At 49.6% G+C, this 17213-nt stretch overlaps 1 protein-coding gene across 1 annotated transcript; it reads left to right on the forward strand.

The window, feature by feature from the left end:
* Positions 1-7150: 7150 nt before the first annotated feature.
* Positions 7151-16914, forward strand: LOC147911227 (ral guanine nucleotide dissociation stimulator-like). The gene is made up of 12 exons (XM_087428410.1): positions 7151-7169; positions 8488-8595; positions 8854-9047; positions 10411-10601; positions 10745-11121; positions 11894-12079; positions 15240-15314; positions 15909-15941; positions 16040-16189; positions 16284-16405; positions 16607-16707; positions 16886-16914. The coding sequence occupies exons 2-12, from the start codon at positions 8503-8505 to the stop codon at positions 16912-16914; spliced, it is 1551 nt and encodes a 516-aa protein (XP_087284536.1). The 5' UTR covers positions 7151-7169; positions 8488-8502.
* The last annotated feature ends 299 nt before the right edge of the window (positions 16915-17213 follow it).

Here is a 17213-nt window from a genome sequence, read left to right on the forward strand (position 1 = left end):
TGTCTATCAAGGGACTGTTTTCTAGGAGTTTCATTCTTTAGAAACTAAAGTATTGCCAAAAAAAAAAGGAAAACACGAAAGTTGGACAGAAACTCAAGAGTGAAACAGAGTCAACAATTAGAGGTGTATTCTTATTTAGTTGGGATTGTCACCAATGTCACATTTTAATGACATAGGATTTTAAGGTGCATGTAAGATTAAGACTGGTGGCTAGTACTTGTGCAGTCTCAATTTTATGATGCAATCTTTGCCATTATTATTCCCTTGACATGTTCCCTCCCCTCACCTTTACCTCAACACAAACACATACACACACACACAGCCACCACCACTAACATCAACAACAAGGGTGCATGGATGACATAGGATGGATAAGGCGATGCTGCAGCTTAGCAGACTAAAAGAAGATGAGATGACAACAGTGATCTGAAGACAACTGTCTTTTAGGTTCAGCAGTTTATCTGCAGGCTTGAACTGCACGTTAGATCATTTTCTCCTTGGAGAGGGAATAAGCTGTTTAAGCCCTTACCCCAGAAAAGCAGCACTCCTCTTGTAGCCAGAGATTTCAGAGCTGTTTCCTGACAAAAGTCAGAGACACACCTGATCCCTTATTTCTCCCACCTGTTTCATTAGAAACTTCAGCGGTTATGGTCTAGTCATGTAAAACAATACACAATTTTCCTTATTACCAAAATTGCATGATCATTTTAGTAGAAAATCAGGTAAGCAAAGAGAGACAAAAATGAAAACTGAGTCAACTGTAAGTTCATCTTTCAAAGATATTCCCTATTAATATTTTGGTGCTTTGTCTTCCAGCCAATTTTCCTCTTATGTAGATAAACATAAAAATTTCATTTCACAACGTTGGTATCCTATAATAGCTAAACTTAGTTTTTGCTCAAAAAATAGACTCCGATTTGATTTTTAATGTCTAGCGTACTTAATTTGAATTTATTATAATAGCTTTAACCAGCATCCTATCAATAGACACTTAAGAGTTGGAAAATTTTCAATATTATAAATAAGGTTACATGGAAGGTCTTCTTTGGTTCATCATGAATTGGACAAGGTCCCATTGTTCTCAGACATCAGTGGGGAAGGACAAGTCGGACCTGATTCCAATCACCTTGTGACGGCCTTTTCCCCAGTTAAGGACTCTTGAATCACAAATATCTCCAAAATTTCCAGCATAATATTTAGAGCTCCGCATACCACTATCTCTGTCTCCTCAAACAGCCCAACAGCTTCACCAGCTCCTGTGGCCCCAGAAAAACCACAGTGACACCAGGGACCTCTGCTACAGCAACCAGTTTTTCTGGAAACCACTCCAACCTGGAAGGAAGAGAATAAATCCCCCTTTTTCTGCCTCTGTTTTATGTTTCCTGTGTGACATGAGCTCTGCCATTTATACTTGTATGACTTTCCAGGGCTGCTGTAACAAAATACCACAAAGTGGGTGACTTAAAACAAAAGAAATTCATTCTCTCCCAGTTCTGAGGCCTAGAAATCTGATATCAAAGTATCAGCAGGCCCTTCCTTGACTCCCCCAGCTTGCGGTGGTGGCCGCTAATCATCCGTGTTCATTGGCTGCAGCTGAATCAGTCCAATCTCTGCCTCTGTCATCAAATGCTGTTTCCTCTCCAACCAGTCATATTGGATTAGAGTCCACACTAATGACCTCATCTTAACTTGATCACATCTGCAAAGACCCTATTTCCAAATAAGGTCACATTCATAGGTTCCAGGGATTAGAACATCAACATATCTTTTGGGAGACACAATTCAACCCATAGCAATAGCCTTGCTCCAAGTCAGGAGAGGAGGGTTTGAGTGTGGGAGGCCATAAGTTTATGAGGTGGTTGCAAAACCTAGAACCCCCTGCCTCAGCCAGAGTCTCGTGTGTGTGTGTGTGTGTGTGTGTGTGTGTGTGAAGTTGTGCATCTGGCAATTCCCAAGTCAGTAGTCATGTAAGCCTTTCATTTTTTTATCTTAATATATTTTATTTAACCCAACATCTCCAGAGAATTATTATCTCAACATGTAGTTAATATGTAATTATGACTGAGGTATTATACATTCATATTTTTATATAAAATCCTTGAAACCCATAGTGTATTTTACATATACAGCACATCTCAATTTAGACTAGCCCCATTTTAAATGCTCAATGGTGACATGCAGCTAGAGTCTACCAGATAGGAAAATATGGTTTAAAAAATAGATTTTATTTCTATTTTATAGATATTTTCAGTTATAGGTTTATCGTTTTAGGTTTACAGAAAACTTAAGTGGAAATTATAGAGAGTTCCTATATATCCCCTCATCCCTCCCAGCATAGTTTTCCTATTATTAACATCTCATTAGTAATCTATATAACTTATATAACATTATTACTGTAACGTTATTAACTACAAATTATTAACTTTAGTGTGGTACATTTGTTATAATTCCTGAACCAGTCCAGATACATTATAATTAATGAAAGTCCATAGCTAGAATTAGGGTCACTCTTTGTGTTGTACATTCTATGGGTTTTGACAAATGCATAGTAATATGTATCCGCCATTACAGAATCATATAGAACTATGGTTTCACTGCCCTAAAATCCCCTTTGCTCCAGGGCCATAGAAGTGTGTGTGACCTTTGTCTTAGTCATAGATGTTTGGGGTGATGGCGAATACAGGGGCTCCTTCCAGCTAGTATCCTCTGCTTTAGGGTGAGGAAAGGGAGGAATTTCTCACAACAGCATTAATAATGGAGGAAACCAATGTTGAGGGTGCAGAAGTGGATCATCACAACATATTGATCCCGGAATTAGCATGGTTAAAAGAACTGAGGAAAAGGAAAGGAGGTCAATTTTTAGAAAATCAAAAATGCAACTTTATTTCTGCATTGATCTTGAGTTACTGATTTGGAGCTTATAAATTCAGCATGACTTTTGCTTCCCCAGGCAGGGCCTCATGGGCTTGTGGTGTTTCTGCACTCATGATTGGTGTGCAGCCCTGCATGGGTCACACATAGAATGTCCTGTGGCTGCCCTGGGCCCTGGGTGTGTGAGGCTGTCCCTCCCTATCTTGCACTTTGGAGGCTGTGATGCTAGAATGTTCTTGTCTGAGCCCTGAGTGACATGGGCCCTTTCTGACACTTGCACCTTACACCTGACATTGCCTCCTCTGATGCAGTTCATTTGCATCACTGCAAATGATGTTCATGCAAATGACTTGTTGACTCAGGCTTGGGACCCAATCTGGCCAAGAGCAGATGGTCCCTGGAATCTTGTTATCAATGGACATGGATGAAATCATAGTGCTTAGGGCTGCCACATAAAGGAAATGTGCATACCTCACTAAGACTCTATACACTCGCCCTTGGAGATTACATCCTGTGAGAGATGCATAAACACAGTCTCCTCCTTTCTTCCTTTTCAGGCATCTGAGAATGGCATTAAAGTAGACATGATTTCATGTCTCCCCATACCACACAGCCTTACCTGTGGAAATTTGTACAGTTCCAGCAGTGTTCCAATCTGGGCAGAAATTGCACATGTTGTTTCAGTAAGGACTGCTAGAAACTTGCTCTCTCTCCTACAGGTGTAATTTGGGTTGTCTTTGCCCAGCCCTGAGACCCAAATGAGGGAACCCTCCAGTGCCTTCTGTTCATTGTGCAGGACATTATAGAGATCAACTCCCAGAGATATGTTGGGTAAAAGATTGGGGTTTCTGTTGATTTCCTCAATGGCAAAAACCAAGGCCAGAACATACTGATAGTTCTTGTACTGAAACCTGCTGAGAGGGATGGGGCTACTTAGGGAAAAGACTCAAACCACAATTATCTTCAAATCCAATGCAACCACTTAATGAAGGAAGAATGCCCAGCCAACTCACTCCATCTGTGGCAACAGCGCTCCTGAAGCCCTAGAATTTATAGCTAAATCAAGTAACATCACCTGGGCTCTGGAACATGCTTACTGAAGTCCACACACATGGAGAAAAGTGATTAAGTTTATGAGAAAAGTTTAATGAATGGAAAAGCAGATCACATTCAGAGTGCGTTTTGTAAGTGCTTCTTTGGTTCAGGATCCAAAATGCTTGTTCATTTGAACACATCATCAAATGCTTCAGAGAACAGCAATAATATCAACATGAGATTGGAGATAGCCCTGGGGAGGAAGAGTAATTACAACTGAAGGCTCTGGGACAAGCAGAGAAGCACAGCATCTGTGGGTTGAGAATGGTGCAGCAGAAGGCTGGCAATCAAACTGCCTAAACTTCGGCCCCATGAAACTCGTGTATCTGCCACTGTCAACAAGCAGGCAGCTAGGAAGAGCTTCAGAGCTCCCATGAAGAAGGAATCACCATAAGTCAGAAATATCGGGGAGAAGTTTGAATGAGTTAAAACGGAAAACACTTAGGAGTCTAAGAGACACAGCCTTGTAAAGTTTAAAAATTGAAAATCTGATTACCAAAACTGACTCAAATAGAAAATAGAGAGAGAATATTATACAAATGTTGCCATGTGGTGTCAAGAGAACATTTGAGAAAAAAATTCCAAATATCCACCAGGCCTGGAAGAATTTACATGGGGCATTGCCTGCACGCCAACTTGCCCAGGAACAAGGTCTCCTGAGCTGGTGTGAATGGAGAGCAGAGGGCAAAAAGAAAAGCATTCAGCCTCTCGTCCTGCAATGAGAACAAGCTCTCCCTCCACCATCCAGGTGCCTGAAGCTGCGGGGACACATGAGTTGAGCTTGACTTCTGCCCCCAGGAGATTCACCCCAGACCTTCCCTGACAACACACATGTTATTATAAATAACATGTCAATACATTTGAACATTTAGATGAAATTCACAAATTGCCAGGAAAATGAAAGTTACCAAAACTGTCTCAAGAAGAAATGAGAAATCTGAATAGTCCCATATCTAAAGAAGAAACTGAATCCATAGTTTAAAACATTCCCACATTTCATCATGGCTAACACCTCTGCTGGCAAATTCCACCAAACATTCAGGAGAGAAATAATACACATTGACTCTAGCTCTTCCACAGAACAGGAAAAGTGGGAAAAACTTTTTGATTCATTTTATGAGAATAGCTTAACTTTGCTACAAAAATCTTACAAGGTCATTAGAGGAAAGGAAATTTACAAGCCTCTTTTTTTCTGGAACTAAACTCATGTATTCCTAAAAAAAATTAACCTTCCAAATCCGGCTATATTTTTGAAGGAGGCCACATCATGACCAAATTTGCTTTATGCATTGCCATTCAGTGTGCTACTTCCTGAAAAAGGAGAAATAATAATCTGGGTAACTGCGGTTATTATCTATTATATATATCATGTATAATCTACTATAAATAGAACTGGTCATGTTCTGTTTGTTGGCCTGGGTGTTGTTAATACATGTGTACACTTTTTGATAACTTATCAATATTTACACTTGGATTTGTGCTCTATTCTGATAGTATGTCATATTTCAACAAATATGTTTATTAAAAAGAGAAAATGAAAGCACAACAATGAATGAAAACCATAACAGTTATCCAATTGAGAAGTGCCCAGAGGACTAACCAGAAAGTTTGGGGAAAACAAACTGAAACAGACCTAACAAGTTAAAATGCAGAGTTATTTAGAGTCAATACAAACCGGAAATTTACCTTATTGAAGGTGAAATTGTAGAGATATACACATGTGCATGTGAGTATTCTATCATGTATACATACATGTATATGATATACATAGGTACATGCATTATATATATGTATGAGTGTTTGTGGACACACATGCACATATGCTTCTCTCTATATATAACTTATAGGGTGTATATATATGTGTGTGTGTGTATCTATACATATACATACGGCTGCTCTGGAGAGGGAGGGAGGGACAGATGTTTACTGACCACCTACAAGGTTTCTCAAACTTAATTTTTCCAACATTTGAAATGTCATTTTTTTAAACTTAATATATGTTTCAATAATACATTTGTATTTTAATGTGTTATACCAGTATAATCTCAGCATTTTTAATTTGTTCATTAATGGCAGAATTCTCCAGCTTGTATGCATTCTCTTGATGCTGTGATGTAATAGACTTGGCGCTGGCAGCCTCCCTTTTGTATTCCAGAGGTTGTGTGAAACCTCAAGTTTGTGGTCTCTCTCTGGCCTGTGGATTTGGACCAAGTTTCTGCACGTGCTCACTAGCTGTCCTCCAAAATTCACTCTAACCACCACTGTTGGGAGCATACACAAGGAAGAAGCCCTAGGGTGGAGGTGTGTGTATGTGAGGCACGCAGAGCACTGGGGGTGCCTAAGGGCCAGCTGGGGAGATCCATGGGTGAGGCATACCCCACAAGTCATGGGAGACTTCTTGATGGAGTGCTCAGTGCAGTTACAGGATCCACATCCTTTAAAGCCCTCTAAGAGTACCTATCTGCCAATGCCTCCAAACTCTTCAACCCATCCAGACTCATATTTTTGTGCTCCAACAGAGGGCTGGAACTTCTCTTCTTGAAACCTGGACTTCCACAAAGGCCCTCTCCTCTGTGTGTCATGATCTAAGACAGTGTTTTCAGGGGTTTCCATGCAGCAGCTGAAAGGAGCTTGAGCTGGTTCACGGGCCACTGCAGGGTCCAGAGCTGGGACCGAGGTCTGTCTGCCTATTACCAGATGCATGGGTGGGTGAGACTCCCTCTGGGTCCCTTGCCATATGGTGCTGGATCCCACTTCTCCCACAAAGGCACTTTTGTCTATGGATGGATGCCAAAGCATTGTTAGTGCAGGAGTAGAAAAACAGGAGGTGTCTTCTTCCACCATGATGCTGATATCACTCTCCTTCTTTGAATTACAGAGATTCCAATTTGACTCAGTTTTTCAGGAGCCTGCTATTTGCCTACAATTCTCTACAACCTCAGACCCTCCCAGACCCACTCTATGAAGGACATAGAAAGAATGTTCTCAGATCTACTTACAAGGGCCAGGCAAATAAAAGCCAACAAATTGGTTCTGGTCATTCTGCTGGGAACAGAGGGCAGTGGACGTCTCATACATTCTGGTTTGGAAGCAAGACTTCTTGTTCTCTGTGGATGAATAAACAACAAGAAAAGAGAGCCTGTGGTAGCTAAATACATGCTTGATTCATCTGAAAAGATCATCTCCTCCCCTTCAACTTGAAGGTTAGTGTAGGGAGAGAGCACGGGTAGTTTCCACTGTTCACCTTCTCCCTTAATATTCAGAACAGAGAATCAGTTTTATTTTGGGTGGCAATTCAACAAACTAAAAGATAAAATTCCTAACCCTTCTTGCAGATAAGAGTGACCAGACCAAATTCAGGCCAATGATGTGTGACAAGAAGTATGGAGTGGGGGTTTGTGGAGGCTGCACAGATGGAACTGACATAGATGGGAGGTTCAGCATTAGACACATGTGACACCAATCCACAGGTGTTGTAGGTATTATCTCATATACACCTGACGATGTTCCTAGAAAGCTGTTTTTAGCACCATCCCCATTGTGCAGGTTGGGAGACTGGGGAGATCTTGAGAGGCACAGTGGCTTTTCCAGGACACAGAACTGGTAGGATAAAAGAGGTGTGACTTCAGCTCTGTCTCCTCAAAGCTGGCCACTGGTTCCACTCCCAAGGAGCTGTGGGGAGGGTGGTGATGGATATTTGTGTACAGTGATGGAGATGACATGGGCAAGGAGGGAGAGTAGCCAACAGCCTAGCGGGGGCTTTGGGTGGGTCTGATTGAAGGAAGGGGCCAAGTAATAGAACCTTGAAGAAGTGACCTCACTTCCTTGGTGACAGCCCCCAACAGAACTTAGAACTCTGGTTACCAGGCACCCACACTGTAACCACAGCCTCCTGTCCAGTTCATTTGAGTGGAGACACTCGACACAGCAGGATGTTCTCGTGTTGTCCCGTGACTTTCCGAGGCTCTGGCCCCCGGAAAGCCAAGAATGAGAGCATGTTAAGTCGCTTTAGACATTGGCTCAGCCCTCACCTCGAATGTCTGTGGCCTTTTGGCAGGAGGAACCATCAGGTAACAGCATAGCCCAGGGCAGGCCACTCTAGGTCAGGCCACAACTGTGATCCCAAATGGACAGCCCCACACCCCTTGACCCTCATTGTGTGTGTGTGTGTGTGTGTGTGTGTGTGTGTGTGTGTGTATGTATGTGGGAGGTGGAGTTAGAGAAGGTTGTATGAGGAGGAACCACCCTGAGCAGGAGCAGGTAGCTAAATGGTGGAGATCTGGTGGTGTGTCATGTTCATACTGAAGATTTGGCTGCAGGAGAGGATGGTGAGTGCTGGGGACCAAGCTCTTCTACCCACATGTGAATCCCAGGCCATCGAGGTGTCATCACATTCCTTCCCTGATGGAGACTATGCAGATGCCCCTCTGTGCCTGAACTGTGGTGGGGTTTCCCTCTGTGGCAAAGTCCAGGCAGGCCCCTGATGCCTCCTGGCCTGACTTCTGGGCACTGTCACTGCAGAGCTGCACCCAAGTGATGGTTGAGGAGCTGGTAGATGGTTTCCAGTTCGCCATCTCCCTGGAGAGGACACAGGTGCACCAGTCCATCAATGAAGAGGGCTGGTCTGAGGTGAGTGTGGGTGCAGAGGGGTCTTCATACCCAGGACTCTGAGATGACCAAGGCACTACTAGAATGCAGACTCAAATCTGAGTCTCCCCTGGAACCCCCCAGGGTTTTCTCATTAGAGTGCTCCACAGTCCCACTCCCAAAGGAATCTGGACCTCCACTCCTTCCCACCAGCTACACAGGAGGGTAGAAAGTCACCTCAATCCTCCCGCTGGTTCACCATGATGTCATTGAGTGTATGTCCCTCCTCCTCTCCCTCAGTGTGAGGATGAGTCCACAGTGAATTTCAATGAGGCCTGCAGGATGCGGGCCCTCCAGACAGGCATGATGGAGAAGCTGACAGAGTCCATCGCACCAGCTTTCCTGAGGAGGAACATCTCTAGCTTCACCACCTTCATGGTCAACTACTCGGCCTTAGACACATCCCACCAGGTCCTGGACCAGCTGTTTACTAGGTGAGTGGCCACTCCCTCCTCAGCACAGTGGTGACTCTGTCCCCTGCCAGCTGTGTGTCCTGGGAGTGTCACCAAATCTCTCTGAGCCTCAGTTTGCTCCTCTGAAAAGTAGGGTGGGAGAGGATAAATTTCATGGGGATCTTGTAGGAACTAATGGGATCAGCCATGGCGGGTGCTTACCTGGTGCCTGGCTCTGCAGAGAGGGCTGTGGACGTGCTGTGGTTGTTCATGGTGTTTATTTCTCTCTTCCCTGTGAAAAGTAGTCTGCCTCACCCATCTCTGAGATGCGGCCTTTCTGAGTTTGGAAAAGCACATGGAAACCACCCTGTCAAGGAGTTGGAGATTCCATCCAGCTGGTCCTGGTCCTTTTCCTTGGGGTAGCCAATCAAGGATCTCTGGGGCAGCAGAGAGGCCCTAGGCCCACTCAGGTGTCTGGGATGGTTCTGGGTGGACTACATTCATTCAACCATGTAGATTAAGCACCTACTGCATGCAGGACATTTGGAGACAGTAAACTCAGTGAATGAAGGAGACACAATGCGTGGCCTCAATTTCCATCTGAGAGTCAGACATTGACATTAGACATCATTCGCAGGTCTTGTCATCCACCGTCCATCCCAAGGGATGCCCTCACAGCCTCCTTTACATCTGGAGGCATCTCTCCTTATTCCAGCCAGGAGGGCAGAGCGCAGGACCACCTAAAAAAGTGAGTGGTCTTTGGGTCCAGAAGGACGGCCTCCTGTCTCTAAAGAACAAGCTGTAGGGGGAGAGATGGAGGCTGTGGCTGAGGGGAGCCTGTCAGAAGCCGCATCTCACGCATCTTTTGATTCCCATGAGAAGGCAGAGGTCCGGTGGCTTCCACTCCAGGAGGACAGGAGTCAAAGAGCTATGGATGGGTGCCAGGACCCCTGGGAACCAGAGGGGTGGCTGGGCTGAGTTCTCCCCTAGAAACCCATTCCCACCACAGACCCATTTTAATCTGCCTCCCCTTCTCCACATCTACCTCTTCTGACCACCGCCTCCAGGCCCAGAACAGGAGGTGTGTGAGCAACCTGGTCACAAATCTGTCTCAGTGCTCAATCCAGTTGCACAAGTGCATGGAGGGCTGGGGTGGGCTGTGTCCCAGACCTTCAGGAGAAGAGTGTCAGTGGGAAGAGAGTCACAACAGACTCTGTGTCAACCTGCTGGATAAGCAGGCCTGCCACTGCCAGGACAGCCTCACAGGGGTCAGGGCTGCCATGTGGCTCTCACCTGGATGGAGAGGGGCAGGCATAGGGCCCAGACCCAAGCCAGGGTGCCTTGGGTGAGAAGTGTGGAGGGAAAGGCCAGGCCTCTGACTCTGTTGCCCAATTGCCTCCGCCAGTGCCATCTCTTCTCTGGTGGGAACCTGCCTGGACCCAGGGCAGGATTTCTGGGAGCTCCTGCACTATCCCTGCTTCAGCATGAAGCTGGCCTCTCTGCATCTCAGCTTGCCTGGCTCGGGGCTGCAGGGCCACGCCTACCTTCTCCAGGTCCAGCTGGAGCATCCACGGCCCATTGAGGCAGAGCTGGAAGGTGAGGCGACTGCAGTCTGGGAAGACAATTTGCAGAGTGTTCAGAGGCTTGGTTCACTTCAAGGCAGTGGGGTCTTTCCTGGCTTTGACAGGCACAGGGGAAGTCAGCTACTTGAGTGACACTGTTTCTTTCTCCTGCTGCAGTACCATCTCCAGAGCTCCCTCCAGCTCCAGAGCCAGAGCAAGGGCCAGCTCCATGGCTAGATCCAGCTCCAGCTCTAGTTCCACCACCTGTGCTAGAGCTGGAGCCAGTGTCACCTCCATCAGTCCCTCCAGGGCCAGAGCCACCACCAACATCAGCTCCAGCCCCAGTGCCAGCTCCTGAGCTGGAGCCAGCTGGACCATTGGCTCCAGGGAGAATCCTCCCTCCACCTGGAGAGATAACAGCAGAGCCAGATCCAGCCCCAGAGCCCGCCTGCCCCTGGGACGTGACCACCAAGAACCTGCTGAGGGAGGAGAAGCCTGACTTCTTGGAGTTCCCTCCCTGGCTGGTGGCAGAGCAGTTGACACTGATGGATGTGGTGAGCAGCGGGGCTCTCAGGGCAGGTGGGGCCGGCCTTCCCTGTGCCATCAGCTGCCCCAGACCTGCCATTTCCTGATCCAGAATCCCATGATCTCGGTCCAACCTCTTGCTTCCCCACTTACCCTCATGTGACCTGAGCAGCCTTCTTAACTCCCAAGCCTTTGCTGTCCTCATGTGGACAGTAGAGATGGACACTGAGAGCAGCTGCCATGCCGAGTGGCTGTGCAGTGGATGAGGGGGAGCAGAGAGGAAGTTGGGCAGAGTCTGCGCTTTGGTGGGGGAGGGGAGCACACTGAAGCGCTGTCTCGTCCTTGGGTAGTTCACTCATTTGCCCAGGAGGCCTCAACAGCCTCAGCACTAATTAGGCACCTCATGTGTACATGACTACAAGGCAGACAAACAAAGCCCCTGGTTGTTGCTGCCTTGGGGGAATGTGCATCTGAAAGAGGAGTCAGACCCCAGGATGGTCAGAATGGGTGGAAGATGCCCCTAGAGATGGTCAAGCAGGAGCCGAGTTCTGGTGCTTGGAGGAAGTGAGACTGGGCGGCGAGCAAATGCCACTTCCCTGCGCCACAGTATCGGGTCCTGGGTCATCCTGTGCTGGGTGCCCTCAGGGGACACAGGCAACACCCAGGGACTCCCACAAGCCTCAGGCCGCATTCTCAGCTTCCTGAGCTCCAGCTCTCACCACTGACCCAGCCTGGGACTGGGGGCTGCAGATGCTGAGCTGGGCTGTGGCAGGGCTGGGTGACACTCCCTGTCCTCCCCAGGAGCTCTTCAAGACAGTGAGGCCCCACGAATTCCTGGACTCCATCTGGTCCCAGTGTGACAACAGGGGCAATGAGCACCTGGCACACACCATCCATGCCAACATGACCCACTTTAACAGAGTGGTCAAATGTGTCATCACCACCTGCATTGGGGACACGAGCATGACGGCCCAGGACAGGGCCAGGGTGATGGAGCTCTGGATCCAGGTGGCCAAGGTAATATGTGGGAGGCCCTGGGAGCCCCTCACTGGAGTTGGGGGAACTGCCCCTTCTCCTTTCTCAGCTCGCATGTTTGAAGTCCGTGGTCTGAGCCTTTGTTCACACCTTAGGCCCCTCCTGCCAGGCCTTGATGATCTGACTCCTGGTCCAAGTGGTGGGAAGCTCACCCTTTCCTGGGCTCCTTCCTTGGCTTGAGCTAAAATCCTCCTCCCTGGAAGTATTCCTCATCAGGTTCCAGCTGTGCCTTTCCTGGGTTCCCTGAGCTGCTGTCTCATCCATAACAAGAGACGTCAATGAGGCGACAGAAGCCAGAGGAAGCAGGGCTCCAGCTCCCCCTCACAGCTCATTCTCTTCCCTTCCCCAGGAATGCCACAGCCTCAGGAACCTTCCCTCTCTCCATGTGATCTTCTGGGCTCTGCAGGGCCCCTCCATTCAACGTTTAAAAGAGACATGGAGACAGGTGTCCAGGTGGGTAGGCCTCTCTCCATGTAAGCACAAATGGGTGGACCAGACACCCCCCACAGGGCTGGCATTGCCCTTCAGTCAGTTGGGACCTCCTGGGAGACAGCAAACCCTGGGGATAGGGTCTGACCTGGTTGGCAGGCTGGAAGTCTTTCTGAAAACTTAGGCCAGTGGTTCTGCTTCAGGAATCAGTTTCCCTAAGTGACAGATCATGGCTTGAACCAAATTGAAGATTTTCAAGTGTTTGCAGCAACAGAACTCTCTGTCCACGTGAAATTAAGACTGTTTAAAACACATCTGCTGAGAAAATAAGAGAATGGAGGCCCCAGGTGACAATAGGAGAGCCCCTCCCCAGTCCCAGACACCTCAGGGCTCAGAGGACACAGTGAAAATGCTCATCCAGGCTGTCTGGATCTTCTGGGTTTTCAAACAAAAGGGATTTACCCTCAAACCACTCCACAGTGTTTCTTTCCTTTTTTCCCTCCTCAGGAAGAACTGTCAAATAGTTAAAAAGATCTTCCATACATGCCAGCGGGAGAGCAGGAAGCTTCTCAAGGAGGTGAGTGGAGGCTGGAGATCTGGAAGGACGGGAGGTGAGGTGGGGAGGGACCAGGCAGGATGTGCTTTGGTAAGTTTTTCACTTAAGGTTCCCCGAGAAATAACGGTCTGTCTTGTCCAGCTGGACAGGAAGCGGGGGGTGTGAGCTGCCAGGGCAGGTGGTGACTGTTTGGGGCAGGAGGCCTTGGTCACGGGATACAGTGGTGTCGCCTGGACTGTTCCAAGAGGTGAGGAGCTGGCAGAATGAGCAGGTGTCTGGCTTCCATGCGGACCCATCAGCTGGCCCTCATCATCCTCCAGGCTGGCGGGTGGATGGAGTGGGTGGGGGTTCCTTTCTTCCTAAAGCAGCCCAGTCTGTCCTCAGGAAGCCAGGCCCCAGCTGCTCCTTCTGTCTTCATTGCACCTCACAGGGGAGGGCATTCTGCCTGTCCCAGGGATGGGCACTGTGAGGTCACACAGGCCTTGTGGACACAGGGGCTGCCCAGGCTTTGGCCAAATGGTGGATCTGGGACAGAACTGTGTGCTTTCTTGGACTGTGCACTCTAGCCCGATAGTGGTCACTGGTGACAAACCAGTGAGTCTCCCCCTGTGCCTTGTCGACAAGGATTAGCCCCAGATGGCAATGAGAATTATCAGGGAACCTACAGATTCTTAATGGACCTTCCTGACAGATTCTTAATGGCCTCCCTTGAGACCCTGGCAGGAGGGGCCTAAGGATTCTGCAAAGGCTCAAACCAGAGACTTCAAACATGAGAGCTGAGAAAGGAGAAGGGACATTAAAAGTTTCCAAGTGAAAAAGAATGCAAATGTCACCATTATACAGTGCTGTGGTCAGCCCCCTACACTGTCACTGATGTGGCACATGGGGATCCCCTTCCTGATTGGATGAAGGAGGAGTTCTATGCAGGGACCTTCCTGAGGGGATCTGAGGGAGCTGTGACCTTCAGTATGGCCTCAGGTCCAGCCAGGAGTCAGAGAATCCCAGGGGGCTGGAAAACAGAGAAGCCACTTGCATGGGACCCCGAGACACCTTGTGACTCTCCAACCATGGCTCAGGTTGACTGAGGGCCTCAACACACCCCCAGAGTCCAGAGGACAGGACATTGTTCAGAGGTGTGTCTGGAGGTTGAGTGAAGGCCGGGGGCCAGGCCCTTTGGCTGGGAGGGTGTATGGTCTCCTCTGTGGGCCCCTGAGCAAGTCACTGCCCCTCTGTGGGCCTCAGTCTCCTCATCTGGGAAATGGAAGGAGATGATCTGTGGTGCAAGCCTCATAGGTGTGATGAGGTACAAGGGGGAGAGGAATGTGCAGGAGCTTTGTGCTCCTCCTCCTCGAGGGGGGAGGGGAGAGTGCTGGTGACAGTCAGATGACACTGAGTCCTCAGGGGACCCTGGGAGGTATGGGGAGTCCTCCTCCCACTTTCCTGATGAGGAGAGAGGCTTATGGTCCTGGGCAGGCCTGAGGGCACAGAGAAGGGAGTGTTGGAGCTGGGAGTGATCTAGAATCAGGGCACCCTGGAATGGGAGCAGCCATAGACACTAGATGTCCAGGGTCCAAGATCAAGGTCCTGGGAGACACGGGTAAGGGAACATGGCCTCCCTGAGCCTGTCCTTGACCCTGCAGGAGGTGACATCTGTGAGGGCCACCCTTTAGATGGACCCCCAGGGAGCCCAGGAGAGGCAGCAGCAGCAAGTGGCCTGAGGGGGAGGGTCCAGGTGTCAGAGGAGGGGTCACTCTCCTCATGGCTGGAGGCGTCCCCAAGAGAGGGGTCCCTTCTCCTCCAGCCAAGCTCCTGGAGCCCAAGAGCCTGAAATGCCTGCCTTGGAAGTGACCAGGAGGAGGACTGGAAGGGCTGGGCCCAGGATGGGTTAGGGAGGGGAGGGTCAGGGACCACATACCCTGGGATTTGCCAAAACTGCCCCTGGGAGGTGACTAGGGAAGTTTGGTGGTCCTGGAGGTGGCAACTGAGGGGAGGCCGCTGAGGGTCCTAGGCTGCTCTCTGTGGGAGTCTGTGGTGGGCAGGAGGCTGGGGTGAAGGGATTTGGGGGACGGTCCATGGGGGCACCTGAGAGGTGGGACTCATCTCACCACTCCCACCCTGATTTCACAGGGTGTCGTCCGCTTCCTGGGCACGTTCCTCCATCACCTGAAGCTGCTGGACATTGGGATGGAGGATGATCTGGAAGTGAGTGAGCCTGGAGGTGGGGCCAGGGAGCAGGATCCTGAGGTTTGGGAAGCGAGAGCCCTGCACTGAGACCTGAGCTTTCAGTACCTGGAAAACCTCCTCTCATGAGAGCCCCATGGCCACCCCTGGGAGCTGGGGACTCAGGCCTGTCTTAGCAATGCCTGAATAGATGCTCCGGATAAGACCCCCACCAGTCTACCTGGGCTGGTGAAGCTCAAAGCTGCCTGCCTGCAGAGCTGCAGGAGGCTGTGTCTGAGATGGATTCAGCCTCCCCCTCAGGCTCTGCCCCTGGGGGATTGCCATCAGCCCCTGCAAGTGAGGAAGCACTTCTGTGTTCCAGCTGTCCCTTCCTCCATGAGGCCTCAGTCTCCCCATCTGTCATCAGAGAGGGTGTGCTACATAATTTCTCTGGCCTCAGCTCCCCTGTCCCTCCTGCTCTGGAGCCCAGAGCCTGGACCAGTGTCAAGTTCTCTTTGTGGAAGGTCTGCCCTCTGCTGGCCCCTGACATTCCTGCAGCCTGAGAAGGGATGGGATGGGGGTTCGTTATGGGCTTAAGGGGCTGTTTCTGATGGACATTGGCTGTCTCCCTTCCAGGGAAATCGGGTCAACTTCCAAAAATGGTGTGAGGTAAGCAGCTGTGGGGAGGGTGGGGATGTGGAAATCAGAGACCTCCCCTGGCAAGACTTTCTCTGGCCTCATCCCTTGGGTCTTACATTTATTGGGAGAGTCAGATCCACATCACTGGGAATCCCATCACGTTGGCGGGTGCGGGAGGGGCTGACATCAAGGACACATTCCTGGATGAGGAAGTAATTCAAGCCAACTGTGAGGACAGGCAAGTCCTGAATGGAGTGGAAAGGAAGGAGGGTTCCCGAGTGAGCACAGACCCCAGACCAGATCCTCACTCTGCACAAGTCCCTGGCAGGGTTCCACACCCAAGCCCTATCTGCATTCTGTCCTTCCTCCCAGAAATTCAAAGTCATCAGTAGCATCCAACTGATCCATCAGGCTGAAAATGCATGTGACCTGGAGCCCGACGAGAGATTTGCAGCCTGGTTCCAGGCCATCGAGCCCATCAGTGTTCGTGAGAGGTGAGAGGGACAGGAGTTGGGTGACGGCAGGGCAGACTCTCTCTGATGGCCGCTCCAGAGCCTGTGGCCTGGCTCGCTGATCAGCCACAGAACTCATAGCTTGGTGACCCATGGGGCACCAGGACTCAGCTGCTGGCAGGCTCTGTGAGGGGCACCTGAGGTGTGGCTCCTGGTAGCTCACAGTTCCACTCTGTCCTGTAGCTACTGGCTCTCCAGCCAGCTGGAGCCTGCACACCAGAAGGCGAGCAAAATGAGGCTCTTCAGGAGAAAGAGGAACCAGACATCCTCCAGTCCAGGGCCAAGTGAGTGTTGGGACCAGGAGTAACTGAAACCACAGGCTCAGTACAGCTTCAGCTAAGCATGGGACTAGATCCCAACTCCACTGCTGAGCAGGCCTGGGACAGGCCGCTCCCCTCCCCTCTCTGGGATTCAGTTGCATCCTCTGAAATGGGTGATGCTAAATGATGCCTCCTGCATCAGGGACAAACGGGGTGCTGCTGATGGACTGAGCACTCGGTACAGTGTTTGGATCAGAGTGCAGGGGGCAGGGAGGTGTGCCATGAATCTCAGGGTGGTTCCCCAAAATATTCTGTTTCTTCTCTTCAGCCGCCATGCCCTTGGTGATGAGCCATCACACTCTAGAGACCACAAGTGCAGCTCCTCCTGACCAGCAGGGACACTGGCGCCCTTAGGGTGCACCAAGCCAGCACTTCCCACCCTGAGTGAACGAGACATCCTAAGAATTTCCCTGGTTTCCCCTAAAGCCCCGGAGCGAGGACACCACCCCTTCCAACTCCCAGACATCTCC

Source organism: Ceratotherium simum, unplaced genomic scaffold (genome assembly GCF_057802395.1).
Source record: "Ceratotherium simum simum isolate JZ-2026a unplaced genomic scaffold, ASM5780239v1 HiC_scaffold_46, whole genome shotgun sequence".
NCBI lineage: Eukaryota > Metazoa > Chordata > Mammalia > Perissodactyla > Rhinocerotidae > Ceratotherium > Ceratotherium simum.